The 23,497-nt window shown below is 38.6% G+C and overlaps 1 protein-coding gene across 2 annotated transcripts in view; it reads right to left on the bottom strand.

Annotated features, from left to right (window-relative positions):
* Window positions 1-23,497, bottom strand: part of Vn (membrane-bound neuregulin protein vein) — a 322,623-nt gene that overhangs the window by 57,994 nt on the left and 241,132 nt on the right. For both annotated transcript variants that reach the window (XR_011731578.1, XM_071775335.1), the window contains exon 4: window positions 10,674-10,788. Coding sequence is in view for 1 of the 2 variants with exons in the window: in XM_071775335.1 (XP_071631436.1) it covers window positions 10,674-10,788 (115 nt within the window). In the remaining variant the exon portion in view is untranslated. The remainder of the gene's footprint in view (window positions 1-10,673; window positions 10,789-23,497) is intronic.

Raw genomic sequence — 23,497 nt, 5'->3', positions numbered from 1 at the left:
CGAAATCATTGTTTCAACCGTAATTCAGTGCATTTAAGTTTAGAGTCAAAATTTTATTGAGGTTCTAAAATTGTGAGACGAATGATACTTCATTATTCATGTCCGGTTTTAAAGTTCAGTTCGCGGAATGCTCTTTATCTTTACTATCTTGTAACTCAAAAATTACTAGGCCCCAACATCTGAAAAAGATGACTCTATACCTGTCAAACAATGTCCCTAAAATAATAATAAAAATATACTGTATATATTATTATAATATAACTGTATCAAATATTATGTGATTAATTTGTTATATTAATAATTAATAATCGAAATTCTTTCTCCTATTTTATATCACGTCATCTATTAATTCTCTTTTGCTTTAAGCAGGCAACAATTTATCCATTTTTGTCGATTAAATTTCAAAATATCAAAATTTCAATGTAAATAATCGTATTATATTATATTATAAATCAATTTCGAGATTATACTTTGAATTACGCAAGATTACTTATGTCTCTCGTATAAATTTAACATCGGGGAACCGCGCGATGAAGAATATGGCACGCAACGTGAGAAAATTTGGCGACAGCTCTTGTGGGCTTAATTACAATTTTCGTGGTACAGTAGTACCGTGTATCCGTGTGTGAAACCTCGACGTGCCCGACTGTATTTCCGGCGTGAAACTGGGCGCAGTTACGCGGTTACGCCATAGACACAGCGGACTCCTTCGCTGTGGAACCATTTCGCGAGTACTTTCGACTATTACCGTCCGTTTGTACGGAGGTAACCGCACGCCATCCGGGCGTTTATGCATCCACATACAGACGTAATATTTGTTAGGCGGACAATATGAATACGTTCAAGTTGGGAATTCACTTGTGCCCATGCGACATTACATTACGTCGCGTAACATATGGTAATACGCGGTCTTTGTGTATATCGTACCTATATATCACCTTTTAAACTTTGTGTGTTGCATATTACAAATTATTGACTCTAAAATGCAATAAAATGCGATGCAACAGTCGTATATATTATAAACGTTTATGAGCATGCATAGTGCCTATAATATCGCAGCACAATATTGCAAAACCCCTTTATTAAGCAGAAACAAACACGTTTTACGTGACGACTGAGACACGTTTTACCTGCGTCTCGTTGCGGGTGCCCTTTATATCGCCACACGATATTTCAGAACTGAAACACACGCAACGCTCGTACTGTAAACAGAGTTTGTAGGCGGCACGGCGGCAGGCAATAGCAAAGACGAGGCAAGCACTTTGAACCGTTCGCTCGCGACGATTCGATTACAACGGAGTTAGAAATGGGGCACGTGGCTCAGACGTTAAACCTCACTGCCTGGGTCGACTAAACCGACGATTCGCGGTTTTCCTGCGCGCTATATCGAGGCGAGCCGGAGAGTAGCGACCGTAGAGCGAGTAGTATTATTTGCAGAACGAGAGCAAGAGAGAGAGAAAGAGAGAAAAGGAGATAGACAGTTTCTATCCCCGGAATGCAGAATCTTGTCGCTCCAACAGTAAACCGTCTCTGCGAGCGACACATTGAATTCAGTCGGCTTTGCATTCATGTACATTGGTAACGATGCCGCTGCAAATACTGTTAGAAAATTGAGCTGCTTCATGAATTCCCGACGCGTCCACGGGAAAGTTTACCGGGTGCGTAAATGGTGAATTCTCATCGATAACGATACGTCGGGTGTCGTTGAAACGCGTTTCTGTTAACTCGCTCGACATTCTTTAGTATAGACAATGGAGTATTCAATGCGTCGCAGGAATTGCATGTCTTCAATTGCGACGCTTGCCACGTATTACCGATTCACCCTATTATTGGATATTAATTTATTTAGCACAATGTTACTCCTAGCTTCACATCGAACCGTAGATTTCTCCGCTGAATGCTTTTATTGCGGTAAGGTTAGAAATTGCTTTAAGACTTGGAAAAAGGGGAGGAATGGAAAAATCACCTGAAATAAATGGGATGGCAAAGAGGGGAGTAGGGAGGGAAAGCAGCACATTACACCTCCGACCAATTTAGTTCTAACTTTAATTTTTAATTCAATGATTTATGCATCGTGAGTTTAAATTCAAGTTTAACAAGGTGCAAGTTGATTAATTTCACAAATTATAAATAAATTATTGTCTCCGATAGAGAATCGTGTCGTCTCCAAATTCAATTAGTCCGTTACACGGTCGCGCGGCGTCTTCTGCTTTATAGATCGCAGAGAATATTAATGCATATAATTTACATCCCTTTGAAAATTTATGTCGTGCCCCAGTTTATTTGATGAAACAGGATGTAGCGCAAACGTAAGCGAATTCGTGATCTTTTCTACGAATGAACGTGGCTGTGCATCCAGAAAATGTATCATGCCAAAAAAGACATTTATATGTCGCGGGAAAAGTTTGGGAGGATGGCATTAGAAAATTTCAGTCGCCCGCGTAACTTTCTACAAAAGTTGGGGCAGTAAGTATACACAGGCATGTAACCGGTAGGATTGCACGCTCAATCTTTCCACGTGCACTTTTATTCGATCAGCGTACCCGCTAGCTTAATCTTCCCCGAGAGTTTTCTCACCGTGAAAACGGAAAGCGCGAATAACGACGGGACATACATTACGAACCATCGTCTCGTCTTGCACTACATTGTACTTCGCGGGAAATATTTCACATTCGCCGTATATTATCGCTACATCGTCGCTATCACCGCCGTAGAAATAATATCATAAATCCTGGGATTCGTGGGAATTTCCCGCGGAATTCTACGCACACCGTTGAATCCTCCAAAAATACTATTTGCTTTTATAAGTCCGTATCCAGATTTTGTTTTCTCGACATTATTGACATTTCATTCTGACACGAAATAGAATATAAATTAATCATATCATGTATTGTATAATGATAAAATTTATCTGTTTAATTATATATTGTAAATAATCGTGAAAAAAATGTTATTTTAAATGAAAGCTTTATGAATTTTGAAAAGAGGCCAGGAAAAAAAGTCTTACTTCAATACCCTAATATCTCACTAAATCCATTGTACTTAAGCTTTTTTGCTTCTCATTAACGCGTTTATCTTGCCTTATATTTTTATCGCGAAAAATAAGCAATGTGAATAAAAAGCTCAATGGACACGTGAATTATTATACATCATCGTTTTAATACATCGCGACACACAATATCGTCGGCCCGCGCGTTTCTTTATGCTGTTCGTTCTAGACTCACGCGGGGAGGAAAGCCGCGCGAAGTTTCACCATGAAGTGTCGCAGCGAGCCAGGCTGCCAGGGTATTTTCACATAAAAGCTTCGTGCATTCCGTTAAAATAATGAGCGTCTCGAAAAAGAAGACACACTTCCGCTGTTTCCGCCGCGCCGCGCCGCGCCGCGCCGTCGACTCCGAGAGAGTCCCGACCGCTCGCAATTGCAACGTATCACTGTGCAGCTGCTGCACCGGCTTTATTGCTCGATCTTTTATGCGTGCGTAGTGTACACGTTGTCTGGCCTTCCGTCCTATGTCGGCCAAAGTTAGAGAGGTTTTCCAAAAGACACAAAAGAGGAGCTTCCGTCGACAGGTTGACCGCGGTCCTGACGGGACGAGCGTTTGTCTTTTTATTAGAGTGTTTATCTTTCGTTGTGTCGCCGAGAGTGAGAGATAGTTGTTGAACGAGAGTAGTTCAGTCGATAATCGCTTAATAAAACATTAACAGATAATTGGAAAGCTTAGTTAAATGAAAATATTATCTTTTATATGAATTCTTCACGCGTACCAATTGTTTTAATTTCCTTAAAAATTTCGCATTCCTAAACGTACATTTAGGAAACAGCTTCAGTAAATAATTGCTGCATAATTAGTACATGTGTCGAATCACTGGATATTACAAAGAGAAGAAAGTTTGATATCATACTTCTCATTGTATCATCTATTATTCTTATTTAAAGAATAGAATTAATAAAAAATATAATTATTATATCACTTTACAAATGATTATATAGATAAGCATCTGTCTTTCTCCTGCGATACTCAAGATTACTACTTTCTTTATCTACATTTTTTAGTTATCGCGTAATGATCAAGTTGTTTAATAGATTTTTTGTTTAAAGAATTCTTGCGTGCTTAGAATTTTGCGAATGCACTCGGAAATCCACTACTGGTTTTATTGTCGCGCCAGCACGTCCAATCTCGGTACGTTTGACCGAATTACCGGTGGCGATCCGTTTTAAATCTGCCTTGACAACTACAGACGTGACGGGTGATCTGATGCAACACGAACAATAGGCGCCTACATATAGGAGTGTTTCAAATAGCGCGTAACATGCACATAGTACGTGTGTCGCGTCACTGAATATGCGGATTACAAAACATTGCATTTTCAATGTTTTTCTCTTTTTTTATCTCTCCATTTTTTTAGCGCTATAATAGTTTTCAAAATTTCAATGGAGATGTTTAACCGTTTTCAAAGTCTACGCAGAAGTTGCAGTCACTTATTCATTTTGTATTTTATTCCTTTTTACTCGAATAGCGTTATTTATTTTAACACTCCAATTTTAATGCTAATATTTCAATAAACGAGAAAAGAAATGTTTTCTACATAGTCTACTTTAACTAAGTTAACATTAAAGACAGGATTTACTTTTATTTATATGTAAATATTTACGTATTTTTTAAGTATCTTGAAAGCCGTACAATTATATTTAATATTTTATGAAATAACTCTTTCTTTCCCCTCCATATATATATATAGTTTTACATTAATACTTCAACATAAAAGAGCAACACTGCTTTGTCTTCAGTTTGACTAATTATGATTTAGACCGAGCGCGCTATATTTCTGAAACAACCCTCTACATCGTTTAGACAGTGAACAACTAAATCTCTCGGACGTTAAGGCTAACTCTAATGAAATGACACATACGGCGCAATCGCTATGACGACATAATGCGGCACCCTTGATTATACGCGAAAACCAAGAAAAAGAAGATACACTACAAGGAACGAAGGCCGTTTGTTGGGTACAGGACCATGGACCGTGGTATGCAGAGGGGGTTGCCTTGTCGTCACAGCACATATTTTATACGGCAATTTGGCCGTAAGTGGTAAGAACGTAAAGTTAACAAGTTGAGGGGGTCGCCTAACAGAAACAAACGAGAAACCGGGACTCCCGGACTCCCGGCACAGGTGGTAGCGGTGGTGTGTTGCGTCGCGCGGGAATGAGAGAGATGGAAGTTGCCTTCGGGGGCGAGATTTACGAGCGTCGCCGACTGGCGCGAAAAAGTTTACATTTGCTTGTGTCTCTTCTTCCCTCTCTTTGTCCCTCTATTTCTCACTTTCTCCCCCTCTTTTTTTGTTTCTCTCTCTTTGGAAGTGACCAAGAGGATTGACGGTGTCGCGTGATAAAACACAGCTGCGATGGAACTGGGTGTTGCAGATTTGACGTTTAGGCGCGTCGCGGTGAGACTGCGGTACCCGATTTTTCACTTATCTGTCGTATGGGATCTCTTTCGGAATTTTATTGATAATAAAATGAAAAAGCGGAAGATATTAAGAAAGAGAAAAACATTCGGAAGAACTTGTTTAAATACAAATAAAAATGAAGTGCTCTTATCGTATAAACTAAATTTCAGAAGTGACAACAAATAGCGGAGTCTTAATTTTCATACAATTTCTCTCAGATGGATTAAATGTTTTGGTACTGATTAAAATATTGTTTTTATTTTAATCGGTACCAAATATTTAATGTCGGAAACTGACAATAAAATATCAATTAGATTATATCATTTTATTTTGTTCTTCATAAATAATATAATCTTCGGTGGCATCACATAATAGATACAAATTATATTATGTTCCATTGCTTCACATTTTCTAGAATTTTTTACAATTGACTTGCAACCGTGGAGTTTTCAAGCCAACATCGCATAGAATTATTAAAAGAAGAATAGAATGTATCTCATTTATTTTTTGGATATGACCCGGTTTTACTATTCATGCCGTAAAAACCCCAACGAGGCTGCCGAGTGCATCATCGACGACGTGCAATTGAAATTTCTGACAAATCGACATTCGTGTGTGCGTTGCGTAAACGAGCGCGAGTATTGCGGCCGGCTGGAAAGTCCGGCCAGGAAACATTTCGCGAGCAAACTTTTTTAATTAAATCGATACTCAGCTACGCGGCGGTACCGATCAATTTAATACACGCGGCAGACGAGGGAAGGAGGGAAAGGGTGAGAGATCGTCAAGAAATTTAATTTTCGGAAGCACCGCTCGTGAAAAAAAAGCGATGATGGAAGTAATCGGATAATTTTGGAAAATTCGTCCTGGACCCGGGCCGAACGTTTTGCGCACGTTGGCTCGGCCGTAATATCGAGGTCGACGATTGCAAAGGTCGATAGTTCCATCTTAAAGAGTAAATTGCGTTACCGTCGAGTTCGAGAGCTCGCTGCGCTCAAACACTTCGCTGCGAAATTACGTTTACAGAAAATATCGGTAATATTTGCGAGAAATATAAGTCCGGAAGATATTAACCATCTTCTCCTGGTGCTAATAAAAGAAGGAAAAATATCAGTTATTGGCTTTACAACAATGAAAGCGAGAACCAAAGAAAGCAACGAATGCAATGACCGAGATAAAAATAAAAGACGCCTATGTAGAAAGAAGTAATAAAAGCGCGGATTAAAAAAAGGATAAATAGAAAACAACAAAGAATCGTTGTAGAACCGCGAGAGAATTTAGGAAAATGTGGACGAAGAATGTTTCGTTGATAAGACGAATGGAGAAAATAGTAAACGAAGACGGCAGCCGAGAGGGATACTTGGAAGAATGGGGTGGGGGGAGGGGGGCGAGAGCGACGGGAAGAGAAATCTATAGGAAATATCTATTCTTGAGAGAGGTATCGCGTAGGAGTCGGGAGAGCAAAGGGGGATAAGGAGCACATAGAAGGAAATGGAGAGAAGAAGTGTCCAGGAGAAACGAGGAGATCGTTCTCCGGTGTATCGGGAAAAGATAGAGGAGAGTCTCGGCCTAGACTTCCCCGTCGACTATCGAGAACCTCGACCCCTCGAGCAATCGACAGCAAACATTTCTTGAAACTTCGTTCAACCCCGCTGACCGCTAACTCGTCGGCGGCCACCGACAAAGGGGAGTAACAAGAAACGTAAGCTCGATTTCTCGTGTGTATTCCAGTAGAGATGTCAGCGTGAGCAAAACGTTTTTCTCGTCGGTTGCACTCTCCGTTTCTCTTTTTACATAAATAATGTTAAAATCTAATTTTAATAACGGTCTGACTTGTCAATTAGAAGATGGCCTACTCCAAAATATCATTATTCACCGACTTTACATTATTCGATATTAAATAATAAAAATAATAAATCGTATTTTAGAAATAATGTTAAAATTAAATTTTAATAAGAGTCTGAATTGTGTCAATTAAAAAAGATAATCTTTTTTTTTATCCAAAATGTCATTATTCACCGACTTGACATTATTCGTGGTGATGCCGATACGAGAAAAAAAAATGGTAATGTAGTGTTCTGGAAATAACAAAAGGAAAATTAAAGAAGGAACATAATTTCGGAGATTTACTTAACATACATATAAAATTTCTCAAAATCGTTTCAATTTCTTAAACACGAGATACTATTTACGATCGCAAGATACGTGATTCGCGGTATTTACAGCGATATCTCTCAAACAATATCGACAAACGATTCACGAGAATTCGCTCTGCAAACGAGAGTCCTATATCGATACGCCCCGAAGCCCAGAAGTCTCTAAAAAATCGCCTTTCTAGGCGCACTGAATGTCAGAAAAAGCACAATCGTTAAACCAACTTTATTATCGCTGCGGCTGCGGCCCAAACGCCGAACACATTCGAACCGTATCTACGGAAATAGCCGAATCATACGCAACTTTTTATACCGCGCCTATCAGTACCCCCGTTGCCCCCGCAGGCTTACGCTCGGTCTGTCTCTTTCTAAGTCTATGGTCTCGGATCGCAGCACGGAGTAAGCGCGGAGCAACACACGAATCGGCGGTTCAGATTACGGTAAACTGTGATATATCGAATGTTTATTCAATACATGTGCTTCGCGGAATTTATACGGATCCCGAGGCATACCGCGTTTGATTACATTCTTTCGGCTGATCGGTCTCGTTTTTATCCACCGTCAATTTGACTCGCGTCTCGCGTCGTGTCGCGCGCGGCTTCGGAATTTGCTGTCGTTAGCGTTGTTTTCGGAACGCGGATGAAAGGATACGAGCGGAGTAGCGGACCCTAAATCGAGTGACGTGATTACAGTTTCTATTAACGTCGTACGTTTAAAGTATTTAATCGTGTTTCGATATTTCGTGGGGCGATCGTGGGGGATAGAGACCAGTGGTCATAATCGACGATTTAATTGTGTTGCAGTTAACCAAAATCGCCTCACGACGCCGCCTCGCCGCGACGCCGACGGTTGCTCCTGGCGAGTGAAGTTGGCCGTGCGACTTGCGAAATTCTTTCCGTCATGTTGGCATCTACCTGCGGGCCTGCGGGGCGCGGGGCGCGGGGCATCACGGGCCGGAGCCGGACGCAGACGGACGTCGAGCGGATCGTGCAGCTTCGTTCGTAGCTTCTCCGACGTAATTATTCCGTCGCCGTGTACCCAAGTACGAACCGCGTCGCGAGATTAATACCGGGAGTGCCGTGCAAAGTGTCGAAAGTGTCGCGCGGTCATAATTTTCACGCGTGAACGAGTCAAGTGAACGAGTGAGTGAGTGCGCCGATGGTGATGCGATACCGGAGGGGAGGCCTGGGAGGCATCGGGCGACAGCGGAGCGACCGTGGGGTGAGTATAATCGTTATTTGTTTATTGTTTTGCTGTCCCGTGGCGGATTCCGCCACTTTCGAGGTTTAACTCCGGCGTAATTTCGGCTGGAGTTCGATTTTCGGCATATGCGAGAAAAAAGATATTACGTCGCGAACGTCGCGTCCCTCTCTTACTCGCGCGTAATATTACTTGCGCACAATCGCGGATTAATTATTCGAGTGAGTTGATACGGAAATATGCAGCCGCTTGCGGTGGCTGTGATTGTTTCTTACATTTAGTATTTTAAAATCAAATATTCGTTAAAGTAACGTTTTAAAATTTTACGTGCGCGATAATTATTTACTTCGAGTATGGATTATATTAAACGCTGCTTTAATTGTAAATATATTTTTATGTTACAGGTCAACGCAGAGTTACGACTTACAACTCCGCTGTTGCGCATCGGCTCTGGTGAGTTACTTTTTTCTTTTGTCGAGGCAATGAATTGTAAAAATTATATTATAAATGTAGGTTATTACAGTATATTAATTGCAAATGTAAGTTATTACGACATGAATAAAATGTATGTAGAAATGATGAGATATCAGAGGATCACGAACAGTCTTTTTTTTTCAACAATTATTAACCATTTTATCAAAAATTTTATTTAAAATGATAATTAGTGTATATGAATATATTGTTGAATATTGAATATATTATTTATTCTGTAATAACCTGCAGTTATATTATAGAAAAAATAAAACAGAAAAACTTGATGAGATTTGATAAAGTCTCGTCTCGTCTCGTCTCACTAATTATTCGATATTAAATATCTGAAAATATAAGAATATATATATAACATTTTATTTAATATATTATCTAATAAAGTTAAAAATTGATTTCGACATCCGTTACCATTTTTGAAATTAGATTTGCAATTTCCTTTTTATTCTCAATCAATATTTCTTTTTTTCCGATCGTGTCGATAATTTTATTGAACATGATAAATACCTAAATGTCCAAACGATCGATTTAGTATCACAATTTGATCCATCTATTTCTCTATTTCTTTTTCATTCCCAGCATCGGACAATTGTACTCGATATGATCCTCGAATTGATGCTGCAACACTTCCAATTTGTCAATAATTACAAGAACTTATAGTTTCGATAAATTAGAGAAAAAGAAAAAGTGTAAAAGGCGATTTCCGATCGCTTACAAGTTAAGGAATATACGAAGTATACGTAGTTTTAGATTAGCTCTGTTATAATTCTTGGCGCGAATAAGCAAATAAAGTATTATTACATCGGTGCAATTATTAGCCGTAACGTGGTTATTGGCTACTTGGCGTTGTAAGCATTCAATTGCTGCTATCATGATAAAATGAGTTAAGTCCAGTGAGATAAATCTGTGGTAAATTCATAAAACGCATGCAAACACGTTTTATTCGTATTGATGGATTTTGGATGTGCATTTTAGCAGGATTTAATCTATTGCTCAATTTTAATGCTATATAAAAGACTTTATCCCGCTATTTATACCATTTTATATCTGTAAGCATACAGATTCGCAATGTGCATTTTTTCCAGTTCCATTTTCTATTTTTCTTTAAAAAATATATTCAATCCGACTTTTATTCTTTTTAATATATGTAGGTTACTTTCATGATTGATGTTTTATTGTTGTAATGCATTACTTATTCATTTTGAAGAAATCAGTTTTATCTGGCGTGATAATTTTAAAAGAGGCAAATGGCATATTGTTTCCATTTTTTAATAGAATTATAATGGTCAACAATTTTATTTATATTACGTATTTTTTATAAGAAGCCAGTATTATGTGAAAACTAAGATTCTATGGAAATTGTAATTCGTGAGAATATTTTACTTACTTGCATGCTGGTTCACCGACAGTCTCGAAAAATAGGCAGGTACCACCGTTCATGCAAAAATCTCCTGCTATTGGACAGGGCTGCTCCTGCCGCGGCCACGCCGACGCCGCTGTCGCTGTAATCAAAGAGATATATTATTATTACACGTTCATTCTCAAACATTCTCATCATGAAAGGGACGTACCTAAAAGGCCACAAGTATTTTTTGTGATTATCACTAATAAAAAGTCTGAGGGAATATTTAAGAAATCCTGCAATATCATAAAAGTTGCACATGGGAAATATACACGAATTGCGATAAGCAAAATGTAATAAAGTTCTTTTCGACCTCGGTCGTCTAGAAGACCGAAACTGGCAAGCGGGCGAACTATTGCATTTTACATCGTTTATCTGGCGTAAAAATTTCGGAAGTTACCAGCGTGTCGTATGAACGTGCGAGGAAGAAAATCGTTTTCCCGGTCGAAGCTTTCGTGATCATATGGCTGCTATGCCGGGCATCCCGTAAATGTGCATTAGCGTGATAAAATGAAATATACGCCGCGGCAAAATGGAAAGGAAAAACACGCGGATTAAATGCGATAGCGCATTTAAATGAAACCGGAATACGCATCATTGCCACGCGTAATTAACTATATACCGTGGACCGTTATGTATCCCGTGTACAATTTTAATGTTCGAAGATTTTCACGTCCGCGTCGCGTACAGACGCGGTCCCCGCTCGCGTACCGACTTAATTATTAATTTAATTACAACAAACATTAATTAAAATATCGTTAAACTGCATTTACTGCAGTGTAACGTGATGCATTTTTGGTGGGCGACGCACAATACGGTGTTATTTCTTGTAATTGCGTAAAACTCTGCAAAATTGCTGGACGCGTGTTGATTACGCAAAATAATGCCGGTGTATCACATAATGAGATTTATCCATTACCGTTTATATTTTAACTAATACGGTCGTTTACATTACCTTTACTATTACCAACGTTTGAATTACTACGTTATCAATGTTATCATAATTAGGATGGATTAGATTTTTCCAACTATCATTTTTATTCTGTGTTTACAAATTACTGTATTTATTCTTGTGATATGATATACACTGGCGAGCATACTAATATTTAAAAAAATATATAATTTTGAATTGCATAAGCAATGAAAAATCTCTGTGCTGTGAACGTAGAAACACTGCTTCTAGTTTTTTAAAATCATTACATAGTTATGAATTAGCGATTATTTATTAGAACCGGCGCTTGAATACATTAATGGAGAAAGACATTTTGTTACTTTATTAATTTAATATGTGTTTTACCGTTTTTTATTGGATGAAATAGTTTGAAGCGGTGATAAATAAACGGCAAAGTTGGGCGGGAGAAAGAAATCGCTTCTAAATACACACTTATATAAATTGGGCGTTCAAATAAAATGGGTAGAATGCGCCGTGAATTTTAGCGACAGATATTGGAAACATCCGCGCAGTGAAATCTGTTATCTGGTACGTATCGAGTTTATCCATAGCGACGTGTGAACGCGGAATAAAAGAATTGCATCTGCTTCGGAAGTGCAAGCTGTCGACACAATCGATATCTCCCTTCTCCTTCTCGCCGTTCTACGTCGAGTTGTTGCTTTCGTCGGCACTTTCACCAGGCGTTCTACTCACTCACGCGAGTAAAAACCGCGCGGCGGAATTTTATCCCTCGCACGAGAAAACGATATTCGTATGATATTCACGAACGGCTCGAGATGTCGTCGTGCATTTTCATGACCATCGCCTTCTCGCCGAATTAATCTTTGGCATGCAAATGCAGCGGTTTGCGGAAAGGCTGGTTTATGAAAATCTTACAACGTCACTTACTTTCCGAAGTTTCCCCGGCCTTTGGCCACCGCGGTTGTCCTTCTTTTCCCTTCTTTTATCGCAAAACCGCAACGTCGGCAACGATCGCTAGACGACGCTGACACGTCGATAGCTGCCATCGTATCGCTTGCTGTGCTTGCGGAGGATAATTTTATTACTTGGAAGAATGGTTCGACTCGTAAGATCGTATACCCGGAACTGCTCTATCATACAGCTTCGTGACGCGTTAAATCGAAAGAGGAGAGTCTTTGTATAAAAAAAATCTATGATCTAGATTTATTGTCAGGTGGAGAGCAGACTATTAATAAAAATATCTTCAAAAGAAATTTGAGAAATATTTAAACATAAGAAGACAATGTTGTGGCGTTACACTTATCGTATCGTTACAGTTAACTCGATTGACCTCGGTAAAAAGCCCATTTTATAGACTTTGATGCTTTATCCATCGGAGACGTCACGAAAAGAGATCTTACTTTTCTGATTTCCGTAAATCCAGTCCGGCAAAAGTTCGTGTGACAACTTCAAACACGCATGCAAGAAGCAGGTACATTCGCTAATTGCAAAAAATTTCCGACTATTCGATAAGCGAATATATTGCATAAAAAATCGCGCGGCAAAACTAAAATTATCACACTGAGAAAAAAAATTTGTTAATCCCAAAAAATATTTTAGTTAGTTAACTAAACATTGGTTGAATTAATCAATTCTTGATTAAAGAAACTAAATAAATTGTTGAAACAACCAATGTTTAGTTAACTAACTAAAATGTTTAGTTGAACGTACTAAATATTTTTTTGGATTAACAATTTTTTTTCTCAGTGCATTGAAAGAGATAGAGGTGAATGTTAATACTGGACGTAGAATGTCCAGTTGCGCGCAGAAGGTAGCAGACGAGAGCGCCATTATTACGGATTAACAATCCTCCATTCGGTCGATCCCGCATTATCACGCTCGCAGCTGGAATTTCATCCGGAAGCTTCAGAAAGCATCGGACTAACGCTTTTCACCTCCCCTTCGCGCTTCTGTTCGAGTCTCAGCCTTTTTTCGCTCGCGTTTCTTCTCGTTAACTCGTTAACGAACAGAAGACATTTCGCAGTGAAAGCTCTTACCGGCACCCCGACCAGATGGTGCACGCGGAAAAGCGTTCCGCTAGGCGAAATTTCAATTTTCTCGTCGCCGATGCGCCACCGTAAATGTGTTCACGTGCATTTATGCGGGCCAGTATGCTGTTGCATGTAACCCCTCGTGATGTGGTTGGCACCTCGTTATGTGACTTCTCGTTGTAATGACACTCGCTAATTCCGAATATGAAAAGATAGTTTTGTCGCTGTTTTCGGTATTAGTGGAAGATAAGCGTTTAGAAAAGGCAGCGAATTTTATCCGTGATACAAATATATTTTCGTATAAATTATAAATTTTTAAGATAGAAATTTCCAAGTTCTTCATTAAGTTCCTATACATTCTCATTTATAAACAAGTGCGTAAAATGGATTTATATAATTTGGGAATTGATCGATCAGGTATATAAAATTGTATTAGCAATAATCAGTAACGGTTTCTTGTTAACGTTCAAGCAATTGGGTATCAGGTGTTTTCGCTAATGCATCTTCACCTCGTAACAGACTAGAGTACAATATCAGTAAAGCGTTCGCGTGCAATAGTAGTATATTCATCACCGTCACCAGCACTGAACGTGTTAATCCTTATCTAGGGAATATGAGTTTGTTGAACTTCTAATTAAAATCGCTTTTTGAAATAAATTTTTAAACTTTTCGAAGAACTTTCTTTTAAAAGTAAAGTTTAAAATCACCTTTTCTTCGAAACTCACGTTGCCAATTTATATTTGAAAAGTAAGAAAAGATAGAAAATAAAATGGATATGATTGTAAATTTTGGTGATCGCCGCAAGAGATGCTACAGAACGAGATGGGCAACGTATCTTGCGATTAATTGCGTGCATGTTTTGTTATTTATTTGTTTTCGATTACGACGTACGTGTGCCTGCCTGCCGATGGAAGCTAACCGCGTGTAAATAAATGATGCCGGAAAATTGAATCGCCAACTGAGTTCGGCGGGCGGTATTTTCCCGCCGGCTTCTCTCCCGCGTTCTCTTTCGAGACTGCATCGAGGCGCCGCGCCGGTTCAATTTCCTAACGTCATTAGTCATCGTGGCGAATCCGGGCTATATAGTGCATCACCCGCGACATGATCGCGTATTTACACGGGCCTCGGGTTGTTGCGAGTTCGCGCACAACGCGGAAATAAAACGTCACGATCTGAATGGTGGACAACGGGGGCTGTTTTGTAATTCGTTGCGACCGTTACACCGCGTGGAATTAGTTTGTAAAGACGCGATTTACAAGAACACCGACAACGACAAGCGGGAGGAGAGATTTATATCCCGCGGAAAAAGCGGGGACGTGGGGGATCGAAACTGCCGCGGGTATCGATTCGAAGCGATAACATGCAGCTATTTGAATTCGCTCGACACCGCTTGAAATTCAATGAAAATTCACCAGCGATAAAACTTCTTGACGCTATGTACATAGACGACGATGGTTCATCAACCTCGCAATTGCGCTGTTTCACCGAATGCGACATGGTCCTTTCTATCTCTTTCGATCTCGCAGGATTTCGTATGCATGTGTCGTGCGTTCTCTCCGCGAGAATAGTCTTATATAGATAGGTTATCCTCCGAAATCTATCGATGAATTTTTACTTTACGGCCTATAGTAATCTTAATTTCTAAATAAAATAAATACAATTGTGTAGATTTGCAATTATAATCTTTCTATACACAACACATGATAACATTTACTGTTCAAGTTTAGATAGACTCGGTAAATCTTTCTTAATACACGTATATACGATAATACACGTTCTCGTAAAAATTGCTATTGCGTATTGACTGATATGCGAGCATGTCCACATGCTTTCAAGTTCGTCATTTCGATAGTTCCTGTTTTTCATGAATTTTCGACTGAGCGAAAATGTTTCATCGAGACGCGCGCCGCGCCGGATCGTCACTGCTGCCGCACTGGTTGCGTCCCAACAAAAGCACGGAAAACGGTTTCAATTCGGAGTGCGCCTGATGCATGCGGACGGCGTATTGTTTGGACACTATTATCGCTGTTACATCCATCGGTTTTTCCAGTTACATGCCGGCAGATGATCGAGAGGATCTGTCTCGTGACATAGAAAATCTCTCAGTTCCAAAGATAGACAGATAAGCCACGCGCTCATATAGCAAAGTTTATTAATTAACTGCTATATATCTTAGAGGATTTGAAATAAATTTTAAAAGCCACCCTGGTTCTTTTTGTTTTAAAATTTTACTTATGAATCAAATTTACAATCAAAATTGATCTTATCGAATATTAATCTAAAAAGCAATAATCGTTAAAACAATAACGTCAATAACCACTTTGTTTATACAATATAATTTATTTTGTAGTTGAGACTTTTTTAACACAGCCTTTAATTTGAAATTTTAAGCGTTTATCAAGTTTGCTTTGCAGCATTTAAATATGTGATCCTGTAAACATGGTGTACGCGTCTCTAGTGTATGCGAACAAATATTTGTCTAATTAATGAAGTCGAGAATGCAATTAATTATTACATGTCATGTATTAATTCTGCACACAAAATCATTAATGTACAAGCTTAATGTTAGCTTATTGGCTTAAAGCGTTGATCTAATTTTTAATATTTCGTCTTTAACTACCGATCTATAGTTGATTTAAAAGTTGATAAAGAAGTCAATTTAAAAGTTGATTTAGGAATTGACCAGAAAGGAAATGGGTTTTCGGCAATAAAGCATGGCTCTTTCAAAAGCGACCGTTTCAGACATTTCGCGATAAATTCAATTTTTATCGAATTAGAACTATTAAATTGAATGAAATAGTTTAAGAATTGCAACGCATCACAAAGATGGCTTACTTATCGAAAACTCAAGCGTAAATTTATTTCAAGAGTCGTTCTCGTTCGGAACGAGGTCGATCGAGCTATCTGGTTGCAACGCAAAGAAAGCGCGATGGGAAAATGGGAAAAGCCGCCACGTATGACGACGACGACGAGAAGCCGCGTTGCGAAAGAAAAGAATAAACGACGACATGTTTGTTCGTCGCTAAAAGGCGTTAAAAGTCCTGTATACGCGTGACGACGTCGAAGCGAAACAACCGTAACCGGAAACGTAAGCGTTCTAGATTCCTTCTGAAGCCGCTTTTGAGGACACGTCCTTCGTACATACATCCGGTGAGAACTCCTCGACGTCGGAATTATATACGCCGCGGTCTAAAAGAGACATCAGTTATGAAACGGAACACGCGGGAGAAATAGAACATGAATGCCAGAATAGAGAGCGGCAAGTGCGTTCGCCTACGAAAAAAAAACGGTTACGAAACAAACGGAGACTTCAGTCTTAAACGTACAATCGCGTGCGCGTTTTATGTCTGCGCACGAGTTTGCTTATTCATCAGCGAAACACCGCTTCTCATCGCGGCCATGCGATAAAGAAAAAGAATTCGCCGGACGCGGAATGCTCCACGCAAGAACGCGGCATTGTCTCGGAAGCGCCTCGGAAAAAAAACGCGATATGGCACGGCACGAATTTTCGTTCGTTACGTCGTGAATTCAAAAAGGTGAAAAATTGACAAAAGCATTCGTCATTACTCTCTTTCTAATGGTGAGCTTCGTATACAGGAAATAAGATAGAATATATAGGTATACAAAGGATGTCTCTATCAAAGATCACACAATAATAAAATAATTCCTATTTAAATAATTCATCGAAAAATCGATTCTTTATTGCTTCGCATCATTTTCAATTGTAAAGCAATCAAATTACTATTTTTATTAATATAAGAGCATTTTAGTCCGATTTTAATTAATTAATTAGTATATTTCTAAGAATAAACAACATTTTTATTCTAACTTCTTATCAAGAAATAAATTTATCTTGAATTTTCCTCATTTTACATCTCTTTAGGCATACGCGACTGTGCATGTACAGAATTTGTAACGTTTTTAGGACAGACGGCGAACGCTTGCAAACATAGGCTTGTATTCGATGCAATGCAAATTTCGCGGTGCTATTAGTGCAGGTTGTCAGTTAGGTAATTATTACGCGCGCAAATTGTGTAATTTCAAATAGGATTGTACAGCAGCGTCGTAAATTTCGGCAATCATTAATAGTCGATTCAGAATGGGTACTCGATTCTAGAACGCTGATGAACCCTAGTTACTAATTACTCATTTCGGTTTTCAAAACCGTCGACAAAAATGATAAGTTATCATCGCCCTATTCGAATACAAATATACGGATAAAACGATTTTATATCTCACTTTTAAAGCTGCCTTGTTGAAACAGTAGAATATAATTTGACTGGTGAAAAATTGCAATTTATCGAGTATATTCGAGCACGAAATTAAAGTCAACACGCGTTTGCGACTAAACGAAATACAAAATTCGCAATAACGCGTAAATCAATTTGGATTGGTGCCATTAATCTCATATATTCATTGTACAGTAATCAGTCTTCCGCACATCAGTATACTGATGAAATAATGTGTGAATGTACTCAGGTGTATCAGGTGTGTGTAATGTATCCAGGATCTATCCAGCGGATCATTAAACTTATTTTAACGACTGCGACTATGTCACTTTATTCTAAGCAATCGCGTGATATTAACTAACTTTGATCGCCCCGTTACATGCATCTTCATTTAAATCCAGTATCTTCGTTTAAATGTTTCATTTTAAGTCAAAAGTAACAGTCGAGTTAAATATCGTTCGCTATTAAATGCCGCTTGCGTAAGATACGACGAGGATACGCCAAGTAAAGTCCGTTTTATATTCAATATGTCCAAAAAGCATTATTTATCCGACCCGAAATAAAGCAGTATATCATCTGTCTATAGCGCAACATTTGGCGAACCTGTTAGATTTCGTTTCTCTCTTACGCCCCCTCTCCCTCCCCGTCGCGGCGATAAAATAAAAGCGAACGATAAATCGCGAGGTAGATTGAAGGGCTATGAACTGGACGACGGAGAGAGTCTGTGTTGGCGTTCCGCGCGCGAGCGCGTGTGTCGACCGACGAAATTTCCTCGTTTTTCCCTTAATACTCTTTTTTCCTTGCCGGCCATGCACGTTCATCGCCCTTCGCGAGCCGACGTATCGACGCCCGGGCCGACAATCGATCATACGTCGACGTTCGTCACGCGATTCTACCGCCGCCAGCCGAAAACTATCGCGGTCATTAATCTGCTTGGCCCCTGTCGGCCCCTCGATGCCGTTGTCGATCGAAGGATAGGAATTGTCTCCGGCTCTCTAGCCGGTACCTTAGTCCAGATATTTCGACCTTACTCTCGTAAAAATCGCATACGTTCGCCGCCGTCATTAATCCGACGTGATCCCGTCGGTCATTTATACACGAACCGAGTTAATCGACCGATTTTACGCCTCTCCTTCCTATTTTTTGTTCTCTTTTTTTTTTTTAAATAAAATTCCACGGACGGCTGGTGATTAATCCCTATTGTAATTCGTCAATCGAAGCGCGTTTTTATTCGCTTCGCACGTCATAATTGAAAATAGTTTATATGAATTTTTCACCCGATTATTTACAAATGTAAGAGAATGTATGTGTTTGACAAATATAGCAACGTTTAAATTTAATAAATCATCGATATTTTTACGATATTGGACGTTACAGAGTATTGATAATCGATATACGACTTACGAGTATAAAGTTACTTAAGTATTAACTTTGTGATAGTATAGTCTCGTTAATAATACTAACAAAAGATGGTGATAATAATATTGACAATAAATTTATTCATGTAAATTAGTATATTAATTCTCTGAAGTATTTTAAATACATTAATGAGACGTATAACTATTACGGAAGCACGCAGATTGTTATAGAATTATTTTTTCTGTCAAATATTATTAATATTTTTACATGTTAACAATTTTGCTCAATATTCTTTCTAGATATCGATAATCCGGTCGATTATAGTTAAGATGAAATATTACGGAGAATGCTCGGTATTTTTAATACATCCACGGCAATTCTCAGTCGGTTGGTATGAATTTTTTATCCGATCTTCTAGGAATACAAGCGAACAGGGACGTCTGGACTCGCGCCGCAGTAGTGCTGCCCGAGACTGATCAGACATTCAGGTTCCGTTCTTCGTAGCGCGCAGCAGGCTTTTAATATTTAACCCATGATACTTCGCGCGAATAGCTACATGACACCTGATACCAACTTGACATATCGTGCCATTCATATCATATGCGTTCCGATATAAAACGGAAACGGAAAAATTGGTACTGTTTACATATGCAAAAGTGTAGATAACCAGTGTCCCAGTAGAATCAGATTATTTCCAGAAATATGTTTGTAAAATTTCATTATAATTCATAACGTAATTCGCAAATTATCGGGCGATGACGAATGTTTCTAATGATCTAAAGATATCTCTATATAACGATGATCGAATGATTTTTTACATAATAAATATATTATTTTTTAAATATTATTTTTATATTATTATGCTTTATAGCAATTTCAAGTTTATACGATGTAATAACAAAGTTTATTAAATAACTTTAATCGTAGTTAGTAAAAGATCATGTAAAGCGTTTGCACAAATCGAAGTCTCAGTCAGCTGCGGGGAAGAAAATTAGTTTTGCGAAACTTCTTCAAAATTAGTTTTTATTTTCAAGCAGTAGTAAAAGGTAGAAAATATTACTTTTGGGTTGTGTCGTATTGCGCGAGAGACCATTGCAGCATTGCCGCGTTAAATGTTTGAGTTCTCCACGACGGGATCTCACGAGCAAACACGAATAAACTAGCTTTGAAAAAACAACTTTATCGTAAAACACTAAGTAAACCTTCGAATGGGGCCATAAAAAATCTCACCTGCAATCCGATTTGAGAAATATTAAAAACATTGCATTGTTCCATACCTATATAAACGAGTATTGCTCATTATTGTTGGTAAAATTCTTACTAAGTAAAAAACTTTTATTGGATTTTAAACTCTCAGTGCAGAGAAATTAAAAAAAACTCACTTTTATTTATTCAACAAGTTAATTAATTTTCTAAGTAGATTTTAAACAAAGATTAAGCAAAAATTAAGTTTAAATTATTAAAAATGACGATTCGGTATTTCTAATTTTTTTTATTATTTATAAGTATTGTTTATTTATTATATTTATTAAATAATGATATCTCTTTATCATAAACTATTCTCGCTAAACTATTCTCAATGTTCAAAGAACAAGATCCGAAAGCCCCGATTTTCCATATTCCTCAAAAATCTTGTAGATATTAGAGAGATAATTTTCTAACGGAACAATTAGGGACGTTCGCGAAAAAACTAAATGCTCGTTCAGGTCAATCGCCGGATGATTGTCGTCTGCTCTCAATAACGCCGCAATAACGACGATGCCGCGCTCCGACGAGCCGAAAATTGCGATTTAATTGAGTATCAGCGGTCACCGAAAAAGAGCCCGCGCGATATAGGACAGTTCGTTATGGAATTAAATACTTCCGGCCGAAAGGCTGACAGCCAAGAGGGGGACCGAGGGGTTTTTCGCTCGCATAAAAGGCTAAACTCTCCCACGCCGGTAGTTTTTCGCCGGTAACGGATCGCTGATAATGGTACGGGTCGAGTTTATCGAACCGTCGCACCGGGTGTGATTAAATTAAAATTTTTTTATCCATTTTTGTTCTCTCTCTCTCTCTCTCTCTCTCTCTCTCTCTCTCTCTCTGCTGCCTCTTAGCCTGCCGAAGCGAGATTAGTAATAACAAAGTATGCGCACGTATTTCGTGAGCGGTCCGCGAGCCTCCACTCGTCACGAGCGGCAGCTTAGAACATATTACGGTCATGCAACCGTCTTGTTCGGGAAAGGATAAGGAAAAGAGGTATACCTCGTTGGTGTTTTGCCGGTGAAAATGTAATTTTTTTTTATTAAACCGTAGGTGGGCGCGCTGATTGGCTTTACGACGTTTTCGGTGGAAGACGAATGACCGATCGCGATGCACGAAACTTAGTCTAATAATGTTTGTTGCACGATATCCTTAACCGAGATGTATATTCACGTGATATGACAAAATCAACACGTTTTCTTTCTTGAAGGCATCAGCATTGCAAATAGTAATGCGCTCATCGAATTGTCATTTTGCAAGAGTAGCTTTGCACCGTAATGGTTTCAACTTTAATTTTAATATATGTGTGAAGAAATTCATTATAATTTTATACATTATTTTCATTGACGTTGAATAATTTCGGTCGATTTCAAAAGAAATTATTATAAAACACATTTTCTTAGAGTAAATTCTAAGAATAAAGTTTATAATTAATCTCGATAGTGTGTTTCTCACTTTTTGCGTCTTCATCAAAAATCGAAAGTAGTTTACATAAAACCTCATCGTTTCGGCACAGGCCTTCTCTTCAACGAAGTATTCAAAATTAGCAAAGTAGATGCGCTGCGTGAGGCGATACACACATAATATATAGATGAGAGGAGCGTCGTGTGTAGGCGGATGTATATACACACAGCCGCGCCTCGGTTAAGCCAGTATAGAAACGCATTCTCGTGCGGTAACTTGGAAAACGGCACCTGGGGGCACAATCTTCCTTTTGCGTTACGTCGCGGCGTCATGCTGGAGCAATCCGACCGCGCAAAAAGACTGAACAACGGCCACCGCCATTGCGACTGCAACATGTCGCAACTGCGCTCCGCTTGATTCGTTTTCGTTTCCTCCTGGTCGAGTTCGGAGTCGTTACATACAAGAATGAACGAAACGATGTACAACATCTCGGATAAGATATATACGTTTACTCTTCAAATGCGAGGAAGACGCCAGCTTTTCAACCTCTGATTTTAGTGAAGACGTTCTGTGATAACAAATAGTCCTTTTTTTTATTTCGAACAAAAATGTAATAAAATGTCAACATTTATTCGGTATTAGATAATATAAAGATCAATATTATTGCACATCTGTTTTTAAAATATCGGGTATTCGAGTGGGATTTTGAGCAAGGGTGTTTAAACTTAATCGTGCGAAATACTCGACGATGACGTTCGAAGCTCGATCGAGCGCTCGAAATGTTTCATGTAATTTTTCGACGATAAGTGGCATAACGCGACGCCACGAGGAATCCGCGGCATAAAAGCGGATTTCTCTTGAACGCACGAGAGAGCGAAACATTCGCCTTGATTGGATCGTTATACATACGATTCGATAACGCTTTCCTACCGTTTTCAGCAGATTACGACGAGCGCGTTCACAAATCCGAAATCAAATCAAAGAAATATTCGTTGAAAAAAACCGAAACAAAGCGGTAGAGGCGCGTTATTCGGAACCCAATACGACCGATTTGGGCTGTTAAAAGGTTTGAACATCATAGGATAGCTCATCGAGTCGACTAGAGTTGGTTTTACACTTAGATATATTTGCGGATCGCGAAATTGATTATAATTACTTAAACGTCCGTAAAAGTAGTTGTTTGCTATTAATTTTGCTCTTCGAATGTGATATCGAATTATCTCATCCGTGACGACGACGTTAATATAAATATGATGCGGATTAAATATACAGTATGTATAATATGTACAAGCATGCACTTCTGATTCACAATATTCTGTTTTAGCGGAAGTTTCATTCATTTATAAAATTTATTCGCTTCAGAGAGATTAAAGACTAAACATTCCAAGTTCGAAAAAATTAAATTCAAAATGTTACAAGAAGCATATATAAAAATTTATCCACTTTTGATCAAATTAAAAAAAATTATTATTTCGTGAGAACTTCTAATAGAGACTAAAAATTGCAATATATTATAATTATAATTATAATTATAATATATAACTCAGACACTCGGTTCGCGTGATTGAAAAGGTTAAATTCAACACCATCCGCGTAACAAAGTTTAAATTGTTTGTTCGTTTAAATTGTTTT

This window comes from Temnothorax longispinosus, chromosome 1 (genome assembly GCF_030848805.1).
Source record: "Temnothorax longispinosus isolate EJ_2023e chromosome 1, Tlon_JGU_v1, whole genome shotgun sequence".
NCBI lineage: Eukaryota > Metazoa > Arthropoda > Insecta > Hymenoptera > Formicidae > Temnothorax > Temnothorax longispinosus.
This window is presented reverse-complemented; position numbering and strand designations above follow the sequence as displayed.